Source organism: Sitophilus oryzae, unplaced genomic scaffold (assembly GCF_002938485.1).
Source record: "Sitophilus oryzae breed Bouriz unplaced genomic scaffold, Soryzae_2.0 scaffold_173_pilon_pilon, whole genome shotgun sequence".
In the NCBI taxonomy this organism is placed as follows: domain Eukaryota; kingdom Metazoa; phylum Arthropoda; class Insecta; order Coleoptera; family Curculionidae; genus Sitophilus; species Sitophilus oryzae.
The window spans coordinates 881844-906830 of NW_022146435.1; the positions used below are offsets into that span (position 1 = coordinate 881844).

General features: G+C 33.0%; 1 protein-coding gene across 4 annotated transcripts in view; it reads right to left on the reverse strand.

Annotated features, from left to right (window-relative positions):
* The window catches only part of LOC115881775 (myosin heavy chain, non-muscle), a 141555-nt gene that overhangs the window by 111259 nt on the left and 5309 nt on the right, over nt 1-24987 (reverse strand). For 2 of the 4 annotated variants that reach the window (XM_030899416.1, XM_030899419.1), the window contains exon 1: nt 8095-8577. In XM_030899416.1, coding sequence (XP_030755276.1) covers nt 8095-8448 — 354 coding nt within the window. In that variant the 5' untranslated portion in view covers nt 8449-8577. Of the gene's footprint in view, nt 1-8094; nt 8578-19766; nt 19864-24987 lie in introns of those variants that run through there. The other 2 variants (XM_030899417.1, XM_030899418.1) reach the window with 2 other exon arrangements.

The following is a 24987-nucleotide window of genomic DNA, read 5'->3' on the forward strand; positions in this document are numbered from 1 at the left end:
TGCGACATTTTCAGATCTATTGTGGTCCTCTTCTGATGTCTAGGTTTCATTCTCCAGTCAAAAAGTCGTGACATCCTTGGATAGGCTTACGGGGAAAGTTATTTCTAGTAGCAGACATAATACTCCAGCTCCTACACCTTCTGATGTTCTTGAGTTCAAATGGCGTTGCATAGTAGGTTGACTTGTTTTTCCAGCCTATCTGTTAGTATAGTTATTTTAAATTTGTTCTTAAAGCAATAAGTACATTGTAGCTGTTAGCATTACTATCATATTATCTGCTCTTAACATCAAAATTTGAGTACTATGCGTTTGGCTTATGTGATGACAACTGTGCTATGCATTAACTTGTGCATGACAGATCTGGCTTCGCCTAGATCGAGGAAACTCTACATTCATAGATAATGTCAAATTGCTGGATCATGTAAAATCGGTGGCATTAAAAAAATAGCGCAAAAATAAAAAACTCATTAAAATATTTCTAATTATTTATGATGTCCCCTGTAGAATAATAATTACAACATTAAAGAAAAAACTCTATTTTCTAAGAAATTACTTTATGGGTGTTATTACAACTGTTCTCAAATACGGTATCGATTTTCTAGACTGTAAAATTAAACTCCCAGAACAAAATAGGCCAGACGACATTAACATTGATGATGATGAGGATAATAATAAACGGAAACGACTACTTATACGCTATCGATATTACTCATTAACCCATCTTCCTTTCGTTATGGCTTGAAGCTTTCGATTTGAACCATTGGAATATTTTATTCTTGTATATATTGCGACCATGCGTCAATAGGTCTCAGCAATGACTAATTTCATTGTTATGGCTGGCCGACACTAATGCTACAGCTTATTAATGCCTTATCATGCTCGTATCTACGTAGAAAGATGTTAAACGCTAGCTACCAAAAAAATATAGGGTTTTATTGTAAATCAAAATATGTTAAAAGAAAAAGATGGTATTTTGACCTGACAGATGAAACTTCATATTTAGACTGTCCTAAGTCAGGCGACCGTTTTGAGAACTTTCGTTAGTTTTCTAGATGTTCTTCGGTTTTACCTGTTATGCAAAATGGACAGGTAAAACGTTAAGTGTAGGCGTGATTTATGCTTTAAAACTATTACTTATTTACTGTCCTCCATTCACGAATTTCAAATTCCAGATCTTTAAGCCTGGGCTACTCGAGAACGGTTCTGAAAGGAGCTGTGCGCGATAGACTGGTGCCTAAACATGTCAAGTTGAAAACATTGTCAAACTTGAAAAAGTTAATCCCAAACTGGATCCCAAAGGATGTTTTAAGATGGATAAAGTGGATATTGGTTTCTCCATATCTCCATAATTTTTAAATTGGGAACCAAAAAAAGTGGTCAACCGTCAATCATTATTCTTAACCTCACTTAAATAGCTGGGAACTCCGAGCATTAATTTATAGGAAGGTGCTCGACGGGAAAGAGGATCTCGGCGCGGAATAGTTCTTAACTTTATGACTCAATTGAAAGGAGGACAGTATGATAGAACAGGCCTTTGAATTAGAGATATACATTGAGCATCGATATCTTTGTGTACTGATAAACACAGTAAATCACTGATAAAAGTTAAAAATATTGTTGTTTTATTAACATTTAAAAGAATGCAGTAAATAACAAAACTAACAGTCATTTATAGATTTTCTATGAATACTTTCATTGATATTCTCCACTCAATTGAACGGCCATAACAAAAACAGATAAAATAAACCAAATTAAAACATAATAGGGAACAATTTGCGGACAGCGTCAAACTACTTTAAGTAGTTTTTAGTCGGGCATTGTTCATTATGCAGACAGAGTGTTTAAACAATCAAATATTTCACATTTTATAGCCAGACAAGCCAGTTAATTTTTTATGTTGGATTCTTTAAAATCTATTGTACTTTATTCAATCAACTGAATGTTTTACATTCTAGAAATACAGGTATGGGTGGATTTATCTTGAAAAATATTCCCAGTCTTAGAGACATTGAAAGAATGGCTGAAGCAAGAATTCCTAGTATGATAATGAAACGTGAAATAGGTGGAAAGAGGAGGGGTCGACCGAGAATCAGATGGAAAAAGGATATAGAAGAGGACTTGAGAAGGATAAGAGTGGATGGGTGGAGAATAAAGGAGAAAGACGGAAACAAATGGAGAAAGATAACCAATCAAGCCATGAGCCTTTAGGCTTTTTAGAGCTATTATATTACATGGAACTACTAAAGACTTATCTATCTGTTTATGTAGATTCTCCTAATTTGTGTTTGATTTTATTTGTGCAAGTTTGCATTCGACATTGTTCAAACTGTGGACGATAACGTAGGAAGTCGGGCGTGTTACTAAAAAAGCACACCTTTAGAGGGAAACGCTTATATGACAGGTGTTTTAGGCCATTTGTTATTTAAATTAACGAATCCACTAGTTGGGGACGCGTGGCATAGCTAAGACAGTCTTCGAATATAAAATTGTTTAAATACTTACCTAATTTTATTGTTAAATGTTATCCAACTGTTATTAAATTTATATTATTTATTCTCAAATTCAGGCAGTTATAATTAACATTAAGAACTGATTAATACAACGAAAGAGATATTGTAATTAAGAATTTTACTGTTATGCCCCTTACATCATTTATATTAATATTAGTACCGTATGATCGAGAAAAAACGGCGTCAGCGATGACTATGGAATGAAGATCGCTGTCATTTTAAATGTAAATTTATATGGGAAATGTCATTGATGTTCATTTCCCAGCCAACTGGACGCCTTTTGTTTTCGATCATACGGTATAATATACAATATAGAATACTATAAGTTCTTTTGCTTATAAATATTTTAACTGCAAATGTTTAAAATGTTTAAAAGATATCAAAAACATATAACTCTGCTCTTAGGGGAATGAAATTTATATTAGACTGTATCTTAATTATAATATACCGGGTGCGTCTCAAAAGTGGCTCACCCAGATAATTCTTCAGATAAAAAAACGAGATTTGGTAATGTTAGTATATGACATAAATTAGGATTGATTGACGTATTCAGTTGTTTTCTGTCACTTCCTGTTTCACCGGAAATGACTACAACTTTTGATTTTTAAATGGTACCCTCGGTGTTTTATTGCTTTATTCGATAGAAAATGACACTCTGAATAGAATGACATATCATATGTCAACTTTTGACATTTTCAAATAAGGTTTATTTGAAATTGCAACATGCGATTCATAGCGACAATTTGACTCGAAAGAACAAGTGTGTGGTACCAAATTATTAGTAAAAATATGCTTTTTTCAAATATACTAATGAGCCACCCTCGTTTGTCGCCTCAGCCTGAATATCTGTTGGTAATTTATTTATTTCGTTTTGAGCCATTTCTGGCTCCAATTCAATCAGCAATCGACACGAAAGAGAATTAAAAAATATTGACTCAAAACTGACAACTAAAGAGACAGCTTTATTTATTTGTCAAATTACATAGAAACCAACGCCAACCCATCACAATATTTTTTCTACTCGTAATATATGGAGCATGATATTCAACAACATAAAATTCCTCCAGAACCACTAGAACTCGTGGAGGTAGAGGTCCATCCTTCAGAATCAGAACCAGATGATACATCAAATATAACTGATTTGGAAATAGAAACTGACGACGACAGTACTACTGCTACTATAATACCCTATGAAGATGGGACCAGCTCGGCGCCTGATATTCCGGAATAGAATAATTCAGTTATTTGTGTTTTACGTTTTTTAAATTTATATTTCGGGCTTTTTTGTTTTTTTTTTAAATTCATAGTCACAGTTCGTGGTTTATGCACAAAATACAAATGTTACCAAATGATATTTGTTATGGGTTATGTTTATGACTTTTATGGGTTATGTATTGTTTATTAAAAATATAACAACTCATATTATGTTTATTGTTTTTTTTACTTACATGTTGGTATCAAATGTCTATCTAATTTATACCTTTATTGTATCGACAAAAAATATGTAAAATTGTAAAATTTCCTAATATTTCATAAATTTCCGAAAGTTTCCGAAATTTCCTGCAACAATCAAAAATTTCTGAAATATTAACATCACTAGCTTGACCTCGCCAAAATTATCATCGATTGTCATTCCCTAGCCGTCTTTGACGCCGTTTTTTTTTCGATAGTATAGTAAATTGTAATTGGTACATTATAGTTGCCTAATAGAGTACATTATTAGTTATTAGTTCAGAATAGTATAGGTTTAAAATATTGTTTATTTTAGGTTAAATTTAAGGTGATTTTATGTAATTCTATTACTTGGTTGGAAAGTACCCAGTTACCCTTAGAGACATTGAAAGAATGGCTGAAGCAAGAATTCCTAGTATGATAATGAAACGTGAAATAGGTGGAAAGAGGAGGGGTCGACCGAGAATCAGATGGAAAAAGGATATAGAAGAGGACTTGAGAAGGATAAGAGTGGATGGGTGGAGAATAAAGGAGAAAGACGGAAACAAATGGAGAAAGATAACCAATCAAGCCATGAGCCTTTTAGGCTTTTAGAGCTATTATATTACATGGAACTACTAAAGACTTATTTATCTGTTTATGTAGATTCTCCTAATTTGTGTTTGATTTTATTTGTGCAAGTTTGCATTCGACATTGTTCAAAGTGTGGACGACAACGTAGGAAGTCGGGCGTGTTACTAAAAAAGCACACCTTTAGAGGGAAACGCTTATATGACAGGTGTTTTAGGCCATTTGTTATTTAAATTAACGAATCCACTAGTTGGGGACGCGTGGCATAGCTAAGACAGTCTTCGAATATAAAATTGTTTAAATACTTACCTAATTTTATTGTTAAATGTTATCCAACTGTTATTAAATTTATATTATTTATTCTCAAATTCAGGCAGTTATAATTAACATTAAGAACTGATTAATACAACGAAAGAGGTATTGTAATTAAGAATTTTACTGTTATGCCCCTTACATCATTTATATTAATATTAGTACCGTATGATCGAGAAAAAACGGCGTCAGCGATGGCTATAAAATGAAGATCGCTGTCATTTTAAATGTAAATTTATATGGGAAATGTCATTGATGTTCATTTCCCAGCCAACTGGACGCCGTTTTTTTTTCGATCATACGGTATAATATACAATATAGAATACTAGTTCTTTTGCTTATAAATATTTTAACTGCAAATGTTTAAAATGTTTAAAAGATATCAAAAACATATAACTCTGCTCTTAGAATGAAATTTATATTAGACTGTATCTTAATTATAATATACCGGGTGCGTCTCAAAAGTGGCTCACCCAGATAATTCTTCAGATAAAAAAACGAGATTTGGTATGTTAGTATATGACATAAATTAGGATTGATTGACGTATTCAGTTGTTTTCTGTCACTTCCTGTTTCACCGGAAATGACTACAATTTTTGATTTTTAAATGGTACCCTCGGTGTTTTATTGCTTTATTCGATAGAAAATGATACTCTGAATAGAATGACATATCATATGTCAACTTTTGACATTTTCAAATAAGGTTTATTTGAAATTGCAATATGCGATTCATAGCGACAATTTGACTCGAAAGAACAAGTGTGTGGTACCAAATTATTAGTAAAAAAATGCTTTTTTCAAATATACTAATGCGCCACCCTCGTTCCATTTGAAAAAATTGAAATATGACTAAAAATACGATTTGGGTATCTTTTAACCAGCCAGGACAAGACACGAATAAAATTATACGATCAAATCTATTTTTCCAAGGCTCCTTGATTAAAAATTAATGTTTTTAAAACAGCCATGGCACTCTATAATGAAATTTAAAATTCAATTTTGTTTTAAGCGAAAATGTCAAAAGTTGACGTATGATATGTCATTCTGTTCAGAATGTTATTTTCTATCAAATAAAGTAAAAAACTACCGAGCGTGCCATTTAAAAATCAAAAGTTGTAGCCATTTCCGGTGAAACAGGAAGTGATAGAAAACAATTGAATGCGTCAATCAATCCTAATTTATGTCATATACTAACATACCAAATCTCGTTTTTTTATCTGAAGAATTATCTGGGTGAGCCACTTTTGAGACGCACCCGGTATACTAATAAAATAGGTACCTACTACACAAACGAAAAAAAAACGGTGTCAAAGACGGCTGGAGAATGACAATCGATCAAATTTTTGCGAAGTCAAGCCCTAGATGTCATTCCTGGTGCTTACTGCCAGTGTTGGCCTTAAGAAGATGAATGTATTTTATTTTTATATTGAGTAAAAATGATTTCTAAATGGTATAGTCTCGGGTATAGTTTAAAATATGAGAAAAATAATTTATTGAAAATAAATTTTTATATCAATTTTTCTATAATTACAAAAATAGTGTTAGTTTTTGACAAATTTTATGTCAATTTTTAATAAATGACGTCTAGATATTGACCTCGCCAAATTTATCATCGATTTTCATTCTCCAGCCGTCTTTGATACCGTTTTTTTTTTCGATATTACGGTATATAGACGAAATATTGTTGCATTTATAGCAATAGGTACCTACTTTGATAATTGGAGTTAAAAAATTATAGTTATTGGGCTCTAAGAATTTCGTCCATAACCTTCAATCGATGACGTCACGAGTAAGTAATCAGGCCTTCTTACTATTGTTGGCACCGAAATTATTCCCTTCAATAATCAAATTATTTTTGTTTATGAGGTAAATTTTTAAGCACAATATCTTTGGGTTTATGGATAAAAATAAGTTTCTTTCATTGGTAACTTTGCTAAAAAAGGCACTGGCGTCTAATATTATGTTTCTATTAGGTATCTATTTAAAAAAATGGTAATTGTTTCTAGTAGATATATATGTAAGTAAGTACTATATAGAAAAACAATCCCACACAAACCTTACACTAACAATAGGATCAAACATTAGCATAATTGACCACTCAGTAACCTAATTCTAAATGCAAAAATCTGTTATTCTACAGCAGTTTCTCTGAAATCATTAATCTCGACGAATTTGCAATAAAAAAAATGGTCTATCTAACTAAAAAATGTATAGCTAGGACAGTTGTTTTGTTGTCTGTCATTTTAACTCAAATCTAAACATTTTTTGTGTTAATTTTCTGTCAAAAGTGACAGTTTTTATATGGTGTTTCCAGTGAAAGAATACGATTTTGACAGATTCGACCTTCAAAATATTATAGAAAAAAAATATTTTGAATGAAAATGACAGACAGGTACATTTAGATAATATTTTTCAAGGTGATATCTAAATATCTATCGTTTTTTTTTTTACTAATAATACCCAAAATAATATCTACTAAAGTTTACAACATGATAAACTATTTAAATTGCAACAATTAAATAATAATGAAACAATTTAATTATTAATCTCATAGAATTTATGTTTTTTTATTTTTAGTTGATGACGAATTATTTTGATTTTGACCAAATAATACAATCTTATCAAATCTGGCAAACCAAATAATAACATCATAAAAAATAGAGGTATTTTTATATTTGAGTCGAGATTTCAGTATAAGTACCTAGCTAGGTACACAAAATAGGCAATGATTCATACTATTACCTACTTGTAGCTATATCCATACATAAGTGTTCATGAGCGAATTCCTATATTAATACTTTTATCGATAGATTTGTTAAATTTATAGTCACATATGATAAGAAATTAGAACGCATTTTTTTAAAATGTTCTATTTAAACTCGTGAATATTATAGAAAGTAAAAAGAATGTTATTTACTGACCATGCAAAAAAATATTAAATATTTGTCTTCCATTGAATTACTAACTTACTGCAATAATTATACTAATTACACAAGTCTGTCATTATCAGGACATTAACATTCTTTTCTTACAAACAATCATTACGTTGATCTACCGATTTGTTTGTACGAATTCATCAATAATATGGCAACTATTTAAATAAATTCCTTTTAAGGACATTTTTTGCAGTACACCATAGAATTCATATGTTTTTCTTAGACCAACTTGACAAGTACGTCTCTAGGGTGGATTTTTTCGAAGACAACGTGATAAAATGGGCTAAAATAAAAAGCATTCATAGGGTACTCACGTAAATCAGTCCGGAATAGTACCGATCCTTGAGATTGTGCAGAACACAGGCCTCGTTGAGGCAAGTCAACTCGGCCATGTCTTCCACTTTGTCGAACTTCGGCGGGTTCATCTTTTGGATGTCGTCCCTGGCCACCGTGGTTCTTTTGCCCGAGTCCATCAATTCCACCTCGACCTCGTCTCCCTTTTCGCCCTTGATGGAGGCAGCCACGAAGCCCTGGGACTCGTGGGGCATCCACACCAGCCTCTTTTGGGTCCATTCCGCCTGGGTGGCAGGGTCGTTGTAATTGTTCCTATCCACACACAAATATTTCAGTTCGGGATCGTATCGATCTTTTGCGTCCGTGTCGGCCATGATTCGAATAAAATAAACCGAAAAAAAGTCACTTTCGTACGTTAATAACAATCAGTCCGTTCACTGCCATAGATAAATAATACTGAAAGAAGAAAAGAACGAGAATAACAAAATGTCAGAACTCGCCGGTAACCGCTCGGCTAGGCCGCGCCCCTGTCGTTATCGACTGAGCATGCGACGTTGCCGAGATTATTCCTAGCGAGCAGACGTTCGAAGTGCTGGTTTTCACCTTGACATAATTTAATGTATTCTTTATTTACTTTATTTCAGTTGGAGGAGCATTATAAATAATGGCAGTGTCTGAAGGGTTAATAACGCATGACAGTATATTGTATCCAGAAGTTTTTTGCGTATATGTATTTTGAGAAACACAAGCTCTTCGATAGAGAGACCTTTGGACTTGACAGATCAATCATTCTTCTAGGAGATTGTATTGAAAGTTATTTAAAAAAATATCTAAAGCCCACTCTATTTAACACTTTTATTCTACGATATACCGTATGATAAAAAAACGGCGTCAATGAGGAATGACAATCGATAATTTTGACGAGGTCAATCTCTAGATGTCATTTACTAAAATTTGATATAAAACTTGTTACATTATCACCAAATATTTTCCCAAATATTTTTTATCGAATTTTAAACTACACCTTTAAAAATTATTTTTACTGAATATAAAAATAAATCACACCCTTCTAAAGGCCAACTGTCAGTAAATTGAGGCCGTTTTTTTTTCGATATTGTACAATAAGTGTTAAAATCTAGTGAGCTTTGGATATTTTTTTAAATAACTTTTAATAAAGTGTGGTAAATTTCTCCATTTTTTTTCTATTGAATGGTTTCCATCTCAGAGAAAATGATTGCAAATTGAAGAAAAACATTAGTTATAACGGATTGATTTTGTTAAATATAATTATTAGAAATAGTTTTAAAATTCACTTATTTCTGAGTAACTCACTTTAGGGACTATACCGTATGATCGAAAAAAAAACGGCGTCAGCGATGGCTATGAAATGAAGATCGCTGTCATTTTATCGATCGTAATTTCCCAGCCAACTGGACGCCGTTTTTTCTCGATCATACGGCATAAAATCATCAAGAAATTGACCTTTTTAGTACTGGTATAATCCTGTATTTTTTAATTGAAAAAAAGTATATTTAGTATTTAGTTTTAAATGTTTTATCATTTATCAAAAAAATCTGTATACCGGGTGCATCTCAAAAGTGGCTCACTCCTATAACTTTTTTATTTTTTCAAATAAAAAAACGAGATTTGGTATGTTAGTATATGACATAAATTAGGATTGATTGAAGTATTCAATTGTTTTTCTTCACTTCCTGTTTCACCGGAAACGACTACAACTTTTGAGTTTTAAATGACACCCTCGGTATTTTTTTACCTTATTCGATAGAAAATGACACTCTGAATGCAATGACATATCATATGTCAACTTTTGACATTTTTGAATATCGTTTATGTATTTGAAATTGTGACATGCGATTCATAACGGCAATTTGACTCGAAATACCAAGTCACCAAGTGTGTGGAACCAAATTATTTGAAAAAAATGCTTTTTCCAAATATAATAATGAGCAACTTTCGTTCCATTTGAAAAAAATGAGATATGATTAAAAATACGATTTGGTCATCTTTTAACCGACCAGGACAGTACATTAAAAATTAAAAACATTAGACAATCAAATCTATTTTTCCAATGCCTTGATTAAAAATTACTGTTTTTAACACAGGCATGGCACAGAAATGTCAAAAGTTGGCATATGATATGTCATTATATTCAGAGTGTCATTTTTTATCGAATAAAGTTGAAATATACCGAGGGTGCCATTTAAAAATCAAAAGTTGTCATCATTTCCGGTGAAAAAGGAAGTGACAAAAAACAGTTGAATTTCAATTGAGTCAATCAAATCTAATTTATGTTATATACTAACATACCAAATCTTGTTTTTTTATTTGAAAAAATAAAACATTTATAGGAATGAGTCACTTTTGAGACGCACCCGGTATAAAAATAGTTATATAAATTTTACTCACTTTATTATGAAACTATTAGCACATAAGTAGATATTAGATTTATAGTGTTTGATAAAATAATGTAATAGATAATTATAAATAGACGTATAAATAAAAGTTATCAATTTCTCGTATATTACAAGTGCTAAATTTTTAACAAACTGCATGCTCCTTTATAAACGTATTATAAATGCTTTGTTTAAGTAAATTTTATAGATAATGTAAAACTGAATTATATTTTCAGTTAAATCTAATTTCATAAATTTAACTTTTTTCAATTATTCGAAAGAGTATAGAAGTTCTCTTTTGAATAATTTCTAGTTCTAGCCAAGTTTTAATTAACCAAAGTACATATTTCAGACAAGTAAACGAATAATTGATTTGGTTACAAATATTTACATCAATAAATTACACCTTTTAAATATTATTATAAAATTAGTGAGCTTTTTATAAATGTATTAACTTAATTTTAATTTTAAATTTCCTATAAAAATCCTAGTCAAAAATACTTTCGGCCCAACCCGGCAACGTAGCAACTGACAGCATGGCGCCAAACGGCCAGCAACTTGAAATTAAGTTCTCTCTAGCTGTTTACGTTATACAATAAAACATCTGTTCGCTCTAGATGATCTTGCTTGGATCAAATTAATCCTCGGACAGCGAGGAAAAACGAAAAAGGCGATAGATTTTCGAAATTACATTTTCAAATTCGTAACGACTTTATCGAGATGGAGATTTTTGGGCGATGACGAATCCTTTCCGTACGAATGATGTCACACGAACACTCACACATTGAAGCTAAAAACTTTGAAACCGGTAATTTATGAGTGTAACGATTTTTCGAGGAAGAGTCAAGGAACCAATCTACGTAAAATCCTTTGAGATACAAATAAACGTACTTGGATTAAATTGTTCGTAAAATACCGAAGGTATACTATTTAGAACGTAAGTGAATTATCAAAGATTGTCATAAATTTAGTTTGAAAGGTAATTTAATGACTTTTTTATTTGTCGATTAAATGGTAAAGTTGTTATTTTAAATCGTTGTTAATCAATAGTAAGTAAGAGTAGAGATAAATAGCATTAATATACCGGGTGATCGAAGAAAAATAGCGTTACAGACGGTGTCCAAACCAAATTTTAGGTAACAGTGAAAGTGAAACCTGTTGAGCATTTATCTGAAGTTCTTGATATACAGTATGTCACCGGATTGTCTTTGCAAGAGAAAACACTTTTTTGTTATTGACATTTTGAGAATAAACCATATTCTTCGTAAAATTTTCTTGCTTACCAACCTTTTTGCTTTACATTTTCATGTTTTTTTCTAATTTTCTCTAAAACTGTATGGAAATTTGGAAAAGTATAAATGGGATTAACCATTTTAGAACAAGCAAAATTTGTTATAAAGAATGCATTTTTCTCGAAATGTAAATAATAAAAAGTTTTTCCTCTTGTAAAGACAATCCGGGGACATATTGTATGTTAAACCTACTATATAAAAATTTATGAATAGTTTCTAGGGACTGGCTATTTATATTTATAATATCCTAATTTTAACGGTTAACAAAAATTTCAAATAGATAAAGGACGATGGTGTATAGTAAAGCCAGTTAAATTGTATTTCTAAGCCTACTGTGGCATTTTCATTCGATCACAGTATATATTTTAATTTAATATGACAATGTAGATAGATGGTATGGTATTATTATAAGATTATACAAAATTCAAACAGCTGTCAAATTTGAATTTAGTACAAACTTTGGTTTTATGAAGTCACGACGTAGTTCTGAGAATAACAGCGCTTTCAGATGGAGCGGAGCGTCCGCGACGTACCGTCCTCGTGTTTTTATATTAATGTATTTACGTATATGGATAATACGATATTACGTAATATGGATAAGGGACCCATGTGAAATTGTTCATATAAACTCATGGTCCTTGCTCTAAGTCGCGGACGGTCCGTCGCAGACGCTCCGCTCCATCTGAAAGCGCTGTAAGGCTTTTTTTCACTTCATGTTTTGAAATGTAAAAAAATCCGATTACTTCCGAAAGTATTTTGACTGGAAGATCAAATAACCAGATATATTTTGACGGTTTAAACTCCCCATCATCAAAAACATTCCCTGGTTACATACCTGTATGCCGCCACAAAGCAGAACGAGTCCATTATTAATAGTGATGGGATAACTCAAGTGAAAATTCGCTCGAGTACTCGATTATTGAAATAACCATCGCTCGATTATGAACGAGCGATGCAAGTGACGAGTTACGAGCGACGAACGCAAGCGATCCTAGAAAAATAAATTGAAATCCGATTTTAATGTGACATACTCGATAAAAAGCCGAGCGAATTTTCTACATACATTGCAGGTAGCAAATTTATACGACGTTATCCGTTGTGTATCTGAGGGACAAAATTTTACGCCCTACATCGACAATGCTTTGAAATAAACTAAATCAAGCGATCAAGCGAATCGCTTGCTACTTGCCATTCATCACCGAAAGAATATGTGCCCTGCTCACGCAACTTACTGCAACAAGCGACGGCGACGGTCGAAAACCCGAAATTTTAAATTCGAACGATCGCTCGATTACTGCAATCACTTGAAACTCGAGTACTCGATTATTGAAATTCACCGGTTTTTCTCATCACTAATTATTAATTGTACCTACAATTTAAGGCGGACTCTGATGACTCGTGTACAGGGTGGGTCAAATTTGACGCTTTTAAAGGGAAACATCCTTTTCTATAGGAGATAGACGAAAACTAATATCGGTCTCTGGAGCTCAATTTTTATCAAAAATATGATGGTGAAAACCGCACATCGATATCTCTTACCGTTTCGCAGTTACGGGATGATTTTTACGAGAAGTTGTTTTCATTTAATTAAAAATATACAGAGCGTCCCAAATAAAAAATCAATTTTTCTGTTGATAACTCTTAAATTATTCATTTTAAAAGAATTATACTTAAACCATTAAATTATAGGTAAAAAGGTGCTTTGGAAATGTTTTCATAAAAATACAAACTTTTCCATAGTAAAAAAGTTACAGCGATTTGTTAAAAATGCACATTTTTGAAAAACACCGAACCCGTAACTCATAAACGGTAACAGATATCGACGTGCGGTTTTCACCATTATATTTTTGATAAAAATTGAGCTCCAGACACCGATATTAGTTTTCGCCTATCTCCTATAGAGAACGGCTGTTTCCCTTTAAAAGCGTCCAATTTGACCCACCCTGTACTTGGCAAATAATTATGATTGGCATACAGGGTCCGGCGCGGCGGTAATGCCTCGTAGCTCCTATAAGAAATACGATGTACTTAAACAGCCGTTAAACGGTAGCCTACTAAAATACCGTTAATAGATATTGTGACGTCGTTCATGTCGGCGGAAAGTAATGCCTAGCTATAAGCATTTTACAAGAGCACCTGTGGCTCCGTGGCTGTGGCTATCGCTTCGAGAGCGAATGGTCCGTGGTTCAAATCTCACGCCGACCAAGACTTTTTTATATTTTTTTTTGCTTATAGCGTGATCTTATTGCATTGGTCAACATTGGTTTCACTCTTTTTGGTTGGATTGGTTTAGTTATTTGGCCGGTTGGTTAGCGTGGTTATTTGGAGGGTGTTAATTTATTGGTTAGTTGGTTATTTGGTGGGGTTGGTTGGTTTTTACTAATTTATATTTGTTTTTTAAATTTTTTTATCAGTGTCGAGGTTAGTTGCGTTGGTTATTTGGTGGGGTGGCTAGCGTTGGTTAGTCCTAAAATGCCGTCAAGTGCGTCACATCAACGACGTCATACCTATTAACGGCATTTTAGTAAGCTACCGTTTAACGGCAGTTTAAGTACAGCCTAAACAATAACTTAGAAATTTTGTATAGATGCCCGACGCACTCGCCGGACCCTGTATATATAAGGAATGTTTGCCAAGTACACGAGTCGTCTGAGCGCGCCATTACAGTTAGAATTTAGTTTTAATAAAAAAATATTGTCTATATTTAAATATGTACCGAATGTATTAAAGTATTTGAAGTAATGAACTCTTATTTTTTACATGATTTTTATCATCATGCTTCAAATTGCAGAATAACACTGTGTGTGTTAGTGTATATATTTATGCGTAGATTAAATTGGGGGATTAAGATTGCTTATCTATATATAGGAAACCTGGAAACTTCACATGCATAAAGATCTATCGATTGAGATATGTTTAGAATAACTAGAGGATAGAATGGATAAAACATATGATTGAAACCCCCAAATGATAATTGTTGGTCACCTAGGGGTTTATCTAAACTATTTGCCTTCGACATTCTGACATGGCCGTTGCTCTGTTCATCTGGCTTCTCAGATCTCTCTCTGGATCATGGTAATGCTATATATCCATTTCTAGGTATCTGAACTGTGATACTTACTCAATAATTTTGTTTTCTACTACCAGTTTGCATTTTAACGGCTCTTTAGAGAAAGTTAAGCATTTATTTTTTTCTGTAGAGATAATCATATTTAATTCTTTGTCTCCGCGATAATGGCTGCATCATCAGCGTAACACACCATGCTAACTCTGTTGTGTCCCATTCGATAACCGATATTCATCGAGGTCAACTTTTCTATAATGATGTCCATGAAGAGACTGAATAAAAAGGACTTAGGCTGTCTCCTTGTCTAATGCCTCCTGGTGTTGGTATGTGTCGTGTTAGATTAACCAAAATGCACCCTAATTAAAGATGGGACTACCATATTAGAGAATAATCATGAACGAAATAACATCAAACGGTGAAACTACAAAACATATGGACGCAACTCAAGGTATAGTATGCAAGGTATAGTATGTCTACCTCACCGGTAGAATAAAGTTGTATATGATGATAATGACAAGATTGATTGTAATTTTACATTGATCTACGACCCTTAGGCTCAGAGTTACGTCAACATTACTCGACATATGTTCAATTCGCTCCGTTTTTACCGTGAGATATGTAACGACCGACAATCTTGGCGGCCAAATAAGCGAAAAAGTACGCGAAAAAAAACGTAACGCGACGATGATTGACCAAGAACGGACAAGTAAACAAGTGTGTTACGGGGGGAAACCTTGTACGCTCGTCGGCGGCATCGAAACCGTCGGCCATATATGGAGAAAAGTATCGGCAGCTCGATAAATTACCAGTTGCGTAACGAGGACGAAGAGCGTAAACCTAATAACGGGTTGATTTCGTTTAAAGGGACTAGTTTGTCGCAAATCGCAAATATACACCATGTGTTCTAAGAAAAAAATCGTTCGCGTTGGCATGCTTTGTAACTGCATGTTTCAGTTTCAATCTTACGATTTTGATCATTAACAGCGCTTTCAGATGGAGCGATTTCAGTCCGCGTGTTTTTATATATACAGGGTGAGTTTCCTACGATGTTCTCTATGGGTATCTCCGAAACAACTGGAGATAGAGAGTCGGTTAAATGGGGAAAGAATTGCAGTTTTGTGGGGTCGTAAATATGCGCCTTTCAGATTTTTGAAAAAATTAATGGCTTATTTTAAAAATTGTCCCTAATTTCATTATAATCTATTTTAGACAAAATGTTTTCAGATAAAAATTGTAGATAATCACATCCCTAATGAGATTGTATTCTTCGATTTTTTCTAAAGCCTGTTATTTTTGACATATTATGATATAAACATATGTTTTTTTAAATGGAAACGATAGTTGGCCATGACTTCATAGAAAGCGCCATTTTTTAAGCTTTTTAGCGGTATAAGCTATAATATGTTTCTTTCTAAAAATTATTGAGTTATAACCAATTCTTGTCTTTCTTGACTAATTTCACTGTTCATGGTATTCTTATTCTTTTGTGATTTATAACTTATAAAAAGACAGCATATATTGTTAAACGGTTCTTTACAATTTACATTACACAAACTAAAACTTAAAAAATTAATATCATTACATACACTTTAAGTTATTTTAGTTAAAATGTTCAAAATACCTCCATTGTATTGAGTACATAAATGCATCTTCTTAAAACTGAATTACTAGCTCTTCTCACAGGACGGCCGGTCGACTTTAATAAACTTCTTCCGTACCGCCTCTTCGAGTGCCTCTCTTAATTCATAAGTTCTTTTGTAAACCTTGTTGTTAACCATCCGCATAAAAAAATCTAAAATGGATAGGTCAGGTGATCGAGGAGGCCCATGCAATAGGTTCACCTCTTTCTAACCCTGAGTATGCATACTTATGATATAAATAAATTTTAACATTTCCCTCATAATGGGGAAGGTGGTGTCATAATGAGTCATGTTGGAACCACTCTATCGATGCGCAAGTATCTAAATTGAATTTTTCTACGTATCTTGAAAACTGTTCTTTAAAAAATGTAAAAAGTAACGTTCACCGGTTAACGTATCCTCGAAAATGTATAATAAAAAAAAACAGTTGAATCAATAAGCCTACATGCTTTTCTTCATTTGAAAAATCCATATTTACAATTTCTGTTTATTTTATTTTACAAAGTTTGAACTTGTTTCCATGGCTAACTAAGTGAAATTGTTTAGAAATTATAAGAATTGGCTATAACTCTTACGTAATTTTTTGAATAAAACATATTATAGATATAGCTGAAAAGCTTAAAAATTGGCGCTTTTTTTGAAGCCATGACCAACTATGGTTTCCATTTAAAAAAACATATGTTTGTGTCATATGTGTAAAATGACAGGCTTTAGAAAAAAACGGAGGACACAATCTCATTAAGGATCTGATTATCTACAACTTTTATCTGAAAACTTTTGTCTAAAATAGATTATAATGGAATTACGAACAATTTTTAAAATAGCCAAAAATTGTTTTCGAAATATCTAGTAAGCCATGAACTTTTAAAAAAATCTGAAAGGCGCATATTTATGGCTCCACAAAACTGCAATTCTTTCCCCATTTAACCGACCCTCTATCTCCAGTAGTTTCTGAGATACCCATAGAGAACATCGTAGAAAACTTACCCTGTATGTGTTTATGTATATATGGCCGTCATCCGGACGGAGCATACGCGACCTATGTGAAATTTTTCATTATAAACTCATGGTACTTGCTCGAAGTACGGTCCTAAAACATAAGCGCGAAAAAAAATGAGGTGAGTTGTTTGCAGGTATATATTTCGCATTTGTCACTCTGGGCAAGTGCTCTCGGCCCAGGGGCGCATATACGGGAGGGGTGATAGGGGTAATTACCCCTCCCAGAAAGAAATTTATTAATAAGAAAATCTAGTATAAAATAAAATTGTCACTCAGAATAGAAATCTAGAACAATCTAAGTTATTTTTTTTTCGTATAGTCACAATACCTTTGAATGAAAATTTAATTTAAATATATTACTTTATTTAAATATTGTCACTACCCCTCCCAGACTCAACCTCTGGATGAGCCACTGTCTCGGCCTCATGGTAGATGAATGAAACCATTGGCGGTTCGTGGTACCCCAAGTAGCATTTTTAGATACAAAATCGAAACAAAATCTCTGCTGAGAAACATTGCGAAACAATTTCGTCACATTTTTGATACATATGTTTGGTAACATAAATAGCTTTTTGTTTTGAAACATTTTACCAAAATATGGTTTTGCTGCATAAGCTATAACAATAAAGATCTTAGTTTCACAAATTTTTCGAAACTTTTAAGAAACAGATGTGGCTCACATTTGCAGATTTTGTACCCGTTTTGTGCCTGAAAAGTTTCCATAATTTATTTGATATTCTGTCATATATGAGAACATAACCTTACTTCATTGTTTTGATTTTATTCTGCAGTTTTTGCATTTAAACATTCTTCAGGTTTTTATAGTACTATAATTAGAAAAGCAGGAGGAAGGACATATAGTGAGTACAAATACAGATACGTAACCAGCAAATGCTTTTTTCTCTTTTTGTCCACAATGGAACACATGTTTTTATGTTTTAATGGTGTTATAATAAGTAAATAAAATTTTGACCAAAAGTTTTGATTGGCGTTGTTGGCTGGTGACTAGTTCGAAATTTCTACACAGATAGCAAACATTTTGGAAACAAGGTTTCCATTTATTGTCGATTCATTTTCGAAACACGAGTTTCTCTCTTTTTAGATACAAATATGATATAATGTAGATGATTTGTGTCCGACTCCATGTCAATTTTATAAAATAATGAATTAAAATTCCGCCATATTGGTTAGTGGTAGCGTTTTTAACTAAAAATATATGTTTTTATCGACTGTTGAGCTTTTAAACTCATAAGAACGCGTTCTACTAACATTGATTTATATATTTTTATTTTCAGAACCATGATAGGTACAGAAATGAAAATATCTATATTTCAAACAAAAATATTTTGTGCCAACAAATAATGATATATACAAGAGGTATTAAAATTTTGTAAAATACATTATTAAATTAAATGATGAATTTGCTTTTGCCAGACATTTTTTGTGGGAAAAACCCTAAAAACAAAGATTTTAAGACAACAAAATGATGGCGCAGGTCGACATTGTGGATGGTTGTTTATATTTTGAAATCCACATACAGACATAGACTATTTTAGTTTGGTATTTTGTTTCTTCACATTTAGAAACAGTGGCTGCTGAAAATGGGAACATCTTGGACACAAGCTGCAGAAAATGTTTCGAAACATTTCCTCTAAATGTTTTGATTCCGCATCGAAACATTTCAGAAAACGGCTAGTGCCACCACATTGGAAACACATGTAATAAAGCCATATAAAATATAACGGGTGCGTCTCAAAAGTCGCTCACCCCTATAACTTTTTTACTTTTTCAGATTAAACAACGAGATTTGGTATGTTAGTATATGACATAAGTTAGGATTGATTGACATATTCAATTGTTTTCGGCCATTTCCGGTTTTACCGGAAATGACTACAACTTTTGATTTTTAAATGCACCCTCGGTATTTTTTTACATTATTCGATAGGAAATGACACTCTAAATAGAATGACATAATATCATATGCGCACTTTCGACATTTTCTCATATGGTTTATTTGAAACTGTAACCTGCGGTTCATAACGACAATTTGACTCGAAATACCAAGTGTGTGGTATCAAATTATTCGTAAAAAAATGCTTTTTCCAAATAATGAGCCATGACTAATGAGCCACCCTCGTTCCGTTAGAAAAAATTGAGATATGATTTAAAAATACGATTTCGGCATCTTTTAACCGATCAGGACAACTAAAAAATTAGACGATCAAATCTATTTTTCCAAAGCTCCTTGAGTACGTATTATAAAATATTATAAAAACTCACCGTTCTGTTTTTTTGAAAATTAACGACACTGATAAATACAAATCCCAATCTGTCTCACACATTTTACTGCCTCTTAACGACAACTGATTAGAATAAGTCGTCCTAGATCCATATGACGAAAATGTTGTTTACTGTTACCGGTCTTATCTCAATAGAAGAGACCAGTAAATTTACCGACAAAAATAACATTTACTTTGTCAAAATCACGACACCAGAATACAAAGGTATTTCAGTATTAGCAAGAATCAATTTGTGTGTCTTTTAGTATGCCTTTACTGTTTACTCATGTATCTACTAAACCTTCAGATCATTATTCAATATGAAGAAGTTGATAACTTTTTTTATAAACAGTTAAATTTTTTTTTTAATTAGAGAAGTTTTTAATAGTTTTAAAACTTACTCATTTTCTGCTTGTCCAGCAATTTGGTTCCAGAATAGTTTTGATGATATTCTTTGATGTCGTTTTGTTGATTTTCTTTTTGGTTTAGTTCTTTTTTCTAAATCCTCTTTAATTTTTGACACACTAACTACAAATTCATTATCTGACATATTGAAATGTCATGCACTCCAAAACAATTATAAGTTTTGGCGGCAAGCCGAGCATTCCAATCTAAACTTGTTTCCTTTATCTATGCACAAAAATTACACCATGGTACCCACGAGGAATTAAGAGACCCAGAAAAAGACCAAACCTGAGATGGGACCATGATATTAGGAAATTAGCAAGGATAAGGATAACTTGGGCCCGCAGAGTCAACAATAGACAACAATGGGCCCAACTACAAAGGAGTATCTAAATATTCGAGGGAGGCTACACCATAATTGGAAACGGTTAAAGCTGAAATAGATGATAATGATGACTCTATACTGGGTGTTGCATCGTCGAGCGGGACAGAGGAAATCCCATGTAAATTTTAATGGTGTCAATTATTGGCTTCCCTAATTATTTTAGAGAATAATTCTATTTAAGTTTATTGAAGAGCACTAAAACCCACATTCAAAAGAATAACTTTGGATATTTTTGATTTGCCCGTTTACGAGTTATCGCCGATTTCTTTTTAAACATTTCTCCTTTCTTATGGTCCTGTATTTACTTATAAGCACCAGTCAAGGTAAAAGATAACTGTCAAATGAAGTTGTCATTTCAGAAATTTATCTATTTAGTGCTTTATTATTATTATTAAAAACTCATACCTACATGGAAAATATTAGCCATGAATTACACTACCGAATTACACTACATGTTTGCTGCTCTGTATCCGAATAGACCGATACCTGGAAAATCTACAACTACAAGGAATATCCAGAGATTTGAGTCCAAAAGTACCCTAATAAATAACTGCAGATGTGAAGCAGGCAGGAACAAAGAGAAGATGCAAGAAATGATACCGACTTGGAAGTTTTATTGTGCGTGGAAGAGAACGATGGAAAGATCAGCACAAGGAATCTTGAGAATGAAATAGGAATAGATCACACTACAGCGTTTCGAATTTTGAAACTACATAAATACTATTCCTTCAAATATGAAAAGCACCAAGAGCTAAGAGATGGGGGCGAAATACGGCGGCAGGCGTTTTGTTTTGATATGATGGAAAGAGCAAACACGGATCGGGAATTTTTAAAAAACATATGTTTCACTGACGAATGCACGTTTACCTTAAATAATGAACCTAATGTTCAAAATTATCGATATTGGAACAAAGAAAACCAACACAGGTTTGTCGAAACAAGGACGCAATATCCACAGAAAGTAAATGTTTGGGCAGGGATATTCGGACACAATATTATCGGGCCATTATTCAATGCCCTCCCAAAAAATCAGGAGAAAATTAGAAAAACTTATTTAAATTATACTTTTTGTAAATCACTTTTTTTCATCCTAAAATATTCAAAACTATTCCCAATTTGTCCAATTTTCGCTTGAAAACATTTTATTTTACACATTTTCTCTACTGCCGGTCAAAATTTTATTTTGTCGCATGAGCCGCTCGCGTGTGTGAGCGTGCTCGTAGCGAGTGAAATTTTTGTGTTTGAATGAGCGGCTCATGGCTCAGGAAGGCGAGCCGTTTTTATTTTCAGTCGATGTTGAGAACTTGTAGGCATGGCATCGCCACAAAACATTCGCGGCTGGTTTCATATTAATTTAGGCCTTAACAACAACAAAAGTCAAAAAGGCGAAGAGAAATAAGCGGTGGTGGATTAGAGAGAGATATCGAAATCGGGACCAAAGTAACAGGAATTTAATGGCAGACCTAATTTTCGAAGGTGACTAAGCACCATTTAAGAATTTTGCATCCCGCAAAACCTTTTACTTTCATATAAACTAATCAGCATCACACACTTTTCGTTAGTCCCTTTGCTTATTCAAAGGTTAGTCCACATGGCTACAAATTGATAGACAAAACTTAGAAATTAGCAAAAACAATCACCGTTTCTATTTGTGCGCCGTCTGGGGCCTTATTCTGTAAGTATTTTACCGATCGATTCGGTATCGCGTAAAGTTAGTCCGTAGCTCCGAACCGAACGGAAACCCTACCATAGATAAAAGAAAATAATCTACTATTAAGATAGATATGAAACTTAATAATAACATTTTGGGTCAAAGCGCCTCTCCGTGTTTTTAGTGGAGACTACGTTTAACCCAGCGCCTTCGCCTTTTCTGCTGTAAATGTTTTTTATGTTTATATTTGAATTCAAAGGATTTATTTTTAAAGTTACACTGATATATTAGTATATCAGAGTAACTTTAATAAAACATAAGAATATATATATTTTACAATTTATTTTTTATTTATTTTACAGAGTTTCATGTAAATGATCGTAAGTCGACTGGCTGTCTAATGAATAGACCGAGATTTATAGATTTTAAAGCGAACGAAAAAAAAATCAAACAACGAATACATACCATATATTTTCTTTTATCTAAGATACATACATTATCGTATTTTGGAAACACGTACATTTTTGCAGTTTTGTTAGTTTCTTTGCAAGATGCAACACAACAAGAAAACACCATTTTTACAGTTAATAAATAATAAAACTATTTCTGACTATGATATTTAAAATTTAGATAGATAGAAAATTTAGGAGGATTAGAGCTTTCGGTACGCGAGCCGAGGATTCGGTAGGGTTCATTGCCTGGAAACTTATATGGTGAAATTTTGATAAAATAATTTAGTACACACTAAAAACACGGTATGTCGCTAGTGGTAGGAAAAATAACTTTTAGAGGTTACTAGTTTATTTGGTTGCCTGTGATATGCATACACAGGGTGTTTCCTAATTAATCTAAAAATTTAAAATCGGTAGAAAAACGAAAGGCGGGCTCTTAATAAGTATATTTATTTTTTCTCGACAACCGTTTGATGAACAAGAAAAACTCAAAGATCAATTTTGTTGAAAAGGATAGCCAGTCAAAGAAAAAAATATATATTTTCTTTAAAAAAGCAGTGGTGTACCATTTATGTCAAGCAAAAAAATCGATTTTTTTTTAATTTTAACACCCTGTAGATTAAAAAGGAAGTACTTTAGACCCAATGGTTATATAAAAATTGTTTTAAGAACACATGAGGAATCACACCATAATTTTTTTAGACTAATTCGAAAACACCCTGTATATTGTCAACTTCACAATGACTGCTGATAAATCAAAAATACCTTTTCAGTGAAAAAAACCTGATTTTCACCCAGGAAAAATTTTGATTTTTATTGAATTTGGGCCTGCGTTTGCAAGTACTGGTTTGTTTTTTAATTTTCTATCTATCTAAATTTTAAATATCATAGTCAGAAATAGTTTTATTATTTATTAACTGTAAAATGGTGTTTTCTTGTTGTGTTACATCTTACCAAAAGAAACTAACAAAACTGCAAAAATGTACGTGTTTCCAAAAGACGATAAGGTATGTATCTTAGATAAAAGAAAAATATATGGTATGTATTCGCTGTTTGATTTTTTTTTCGTTCGCTTTAAAATCTATAAATCTCGGTCTATTCATTAGACAGCCAGTCGACTTAAAAAAAGTCGAAAAATAAATAAAAAAATAAATTGTAAAATATATATATTCTTATGTTTTATTAAGTTACTCTGATGTACTAATATATCAGTGTAACTTTAAAAATAAATCCTTTGAATTCAAATATAAACATAAAAAACATTTACAGCAGAAAAGGCGAAGGCGCTGGGTTAAACGTAGTCTCCACTAAAAACGCGGAGGGGCGCTTTGACCCAAAATTTTACTATTAAGTTTCATATCTATCTTAATAGTAGATTATTTTCTTTTATCTATGATTTGAACATATACAAAATTTGAAAGCGTCACTGTCACTATCACGTCCTGCTGTCATGCTCTAACCATGATTGTTTTTCGGTTGCTTCGAAACCGAACCGAACGGTTGCCGAACTGCAATACAGAATCGCAATGCGCGCTACTGAACGTAACATTCGACAACTCTATCGTTCGGTAGTGAACCGAATCGAATTTTCGGATCCGAAACCGAAAAGATACAGGAATAGGGTCCTGAGAGTACGTTCACTCTCGAGCGCCGATCGCGGGCTTACCGATTGCCAAAAAACCGACAAGTGGGGGCCCGCGTCGAGCACGCTCAGATGAGCCAAGCGAGCATCCGAGCGCGCTCAGCTCAGAGGCACACATATGAGCCGCTCACACTCGCGAGTGAGCGTGCTCTAGTCAGTACATGCCTTTAAACTCCAAGTGCCGCTGCTCGTGACACCAACTAGGTAAGGTATACCACGCATAGAAAATATAATGGGTTAAAGTGCGATAGAATCATAGACTTAAAATAAAATATAGACTGAGCATCTCATTCATAAATAGCTGGAACATGCGGTCAGATAATGTCTTGTTATTGTTGTGTTATTGTTTTAGGTTATAACGAGTGCGACACGAGCGATGATGGGTTGTCTCTGTCGTAACGGTCGTTCCTGACGACTCTGCCGAGAAACACAACACTGTCTTTCGTTTCTCAAGTACACCTGAACTCTCCGTATCATAGCCGGGTAATTTTTTTTATTTTAATGAAGCTATAATTAAATTAAAAATATATCGTATTTAAACTTTTTTATATTTTATTAAGATTTAGGACAGGTTTTTTAAATAAAAGTTTAGAAAAAAACGTCTTAGAGTCCAAAAAGGATAAAAATAATAAAATACACGTTATAGAAGAAATTTTATAATCGAAATTACGTAATTTTGAAATTAAT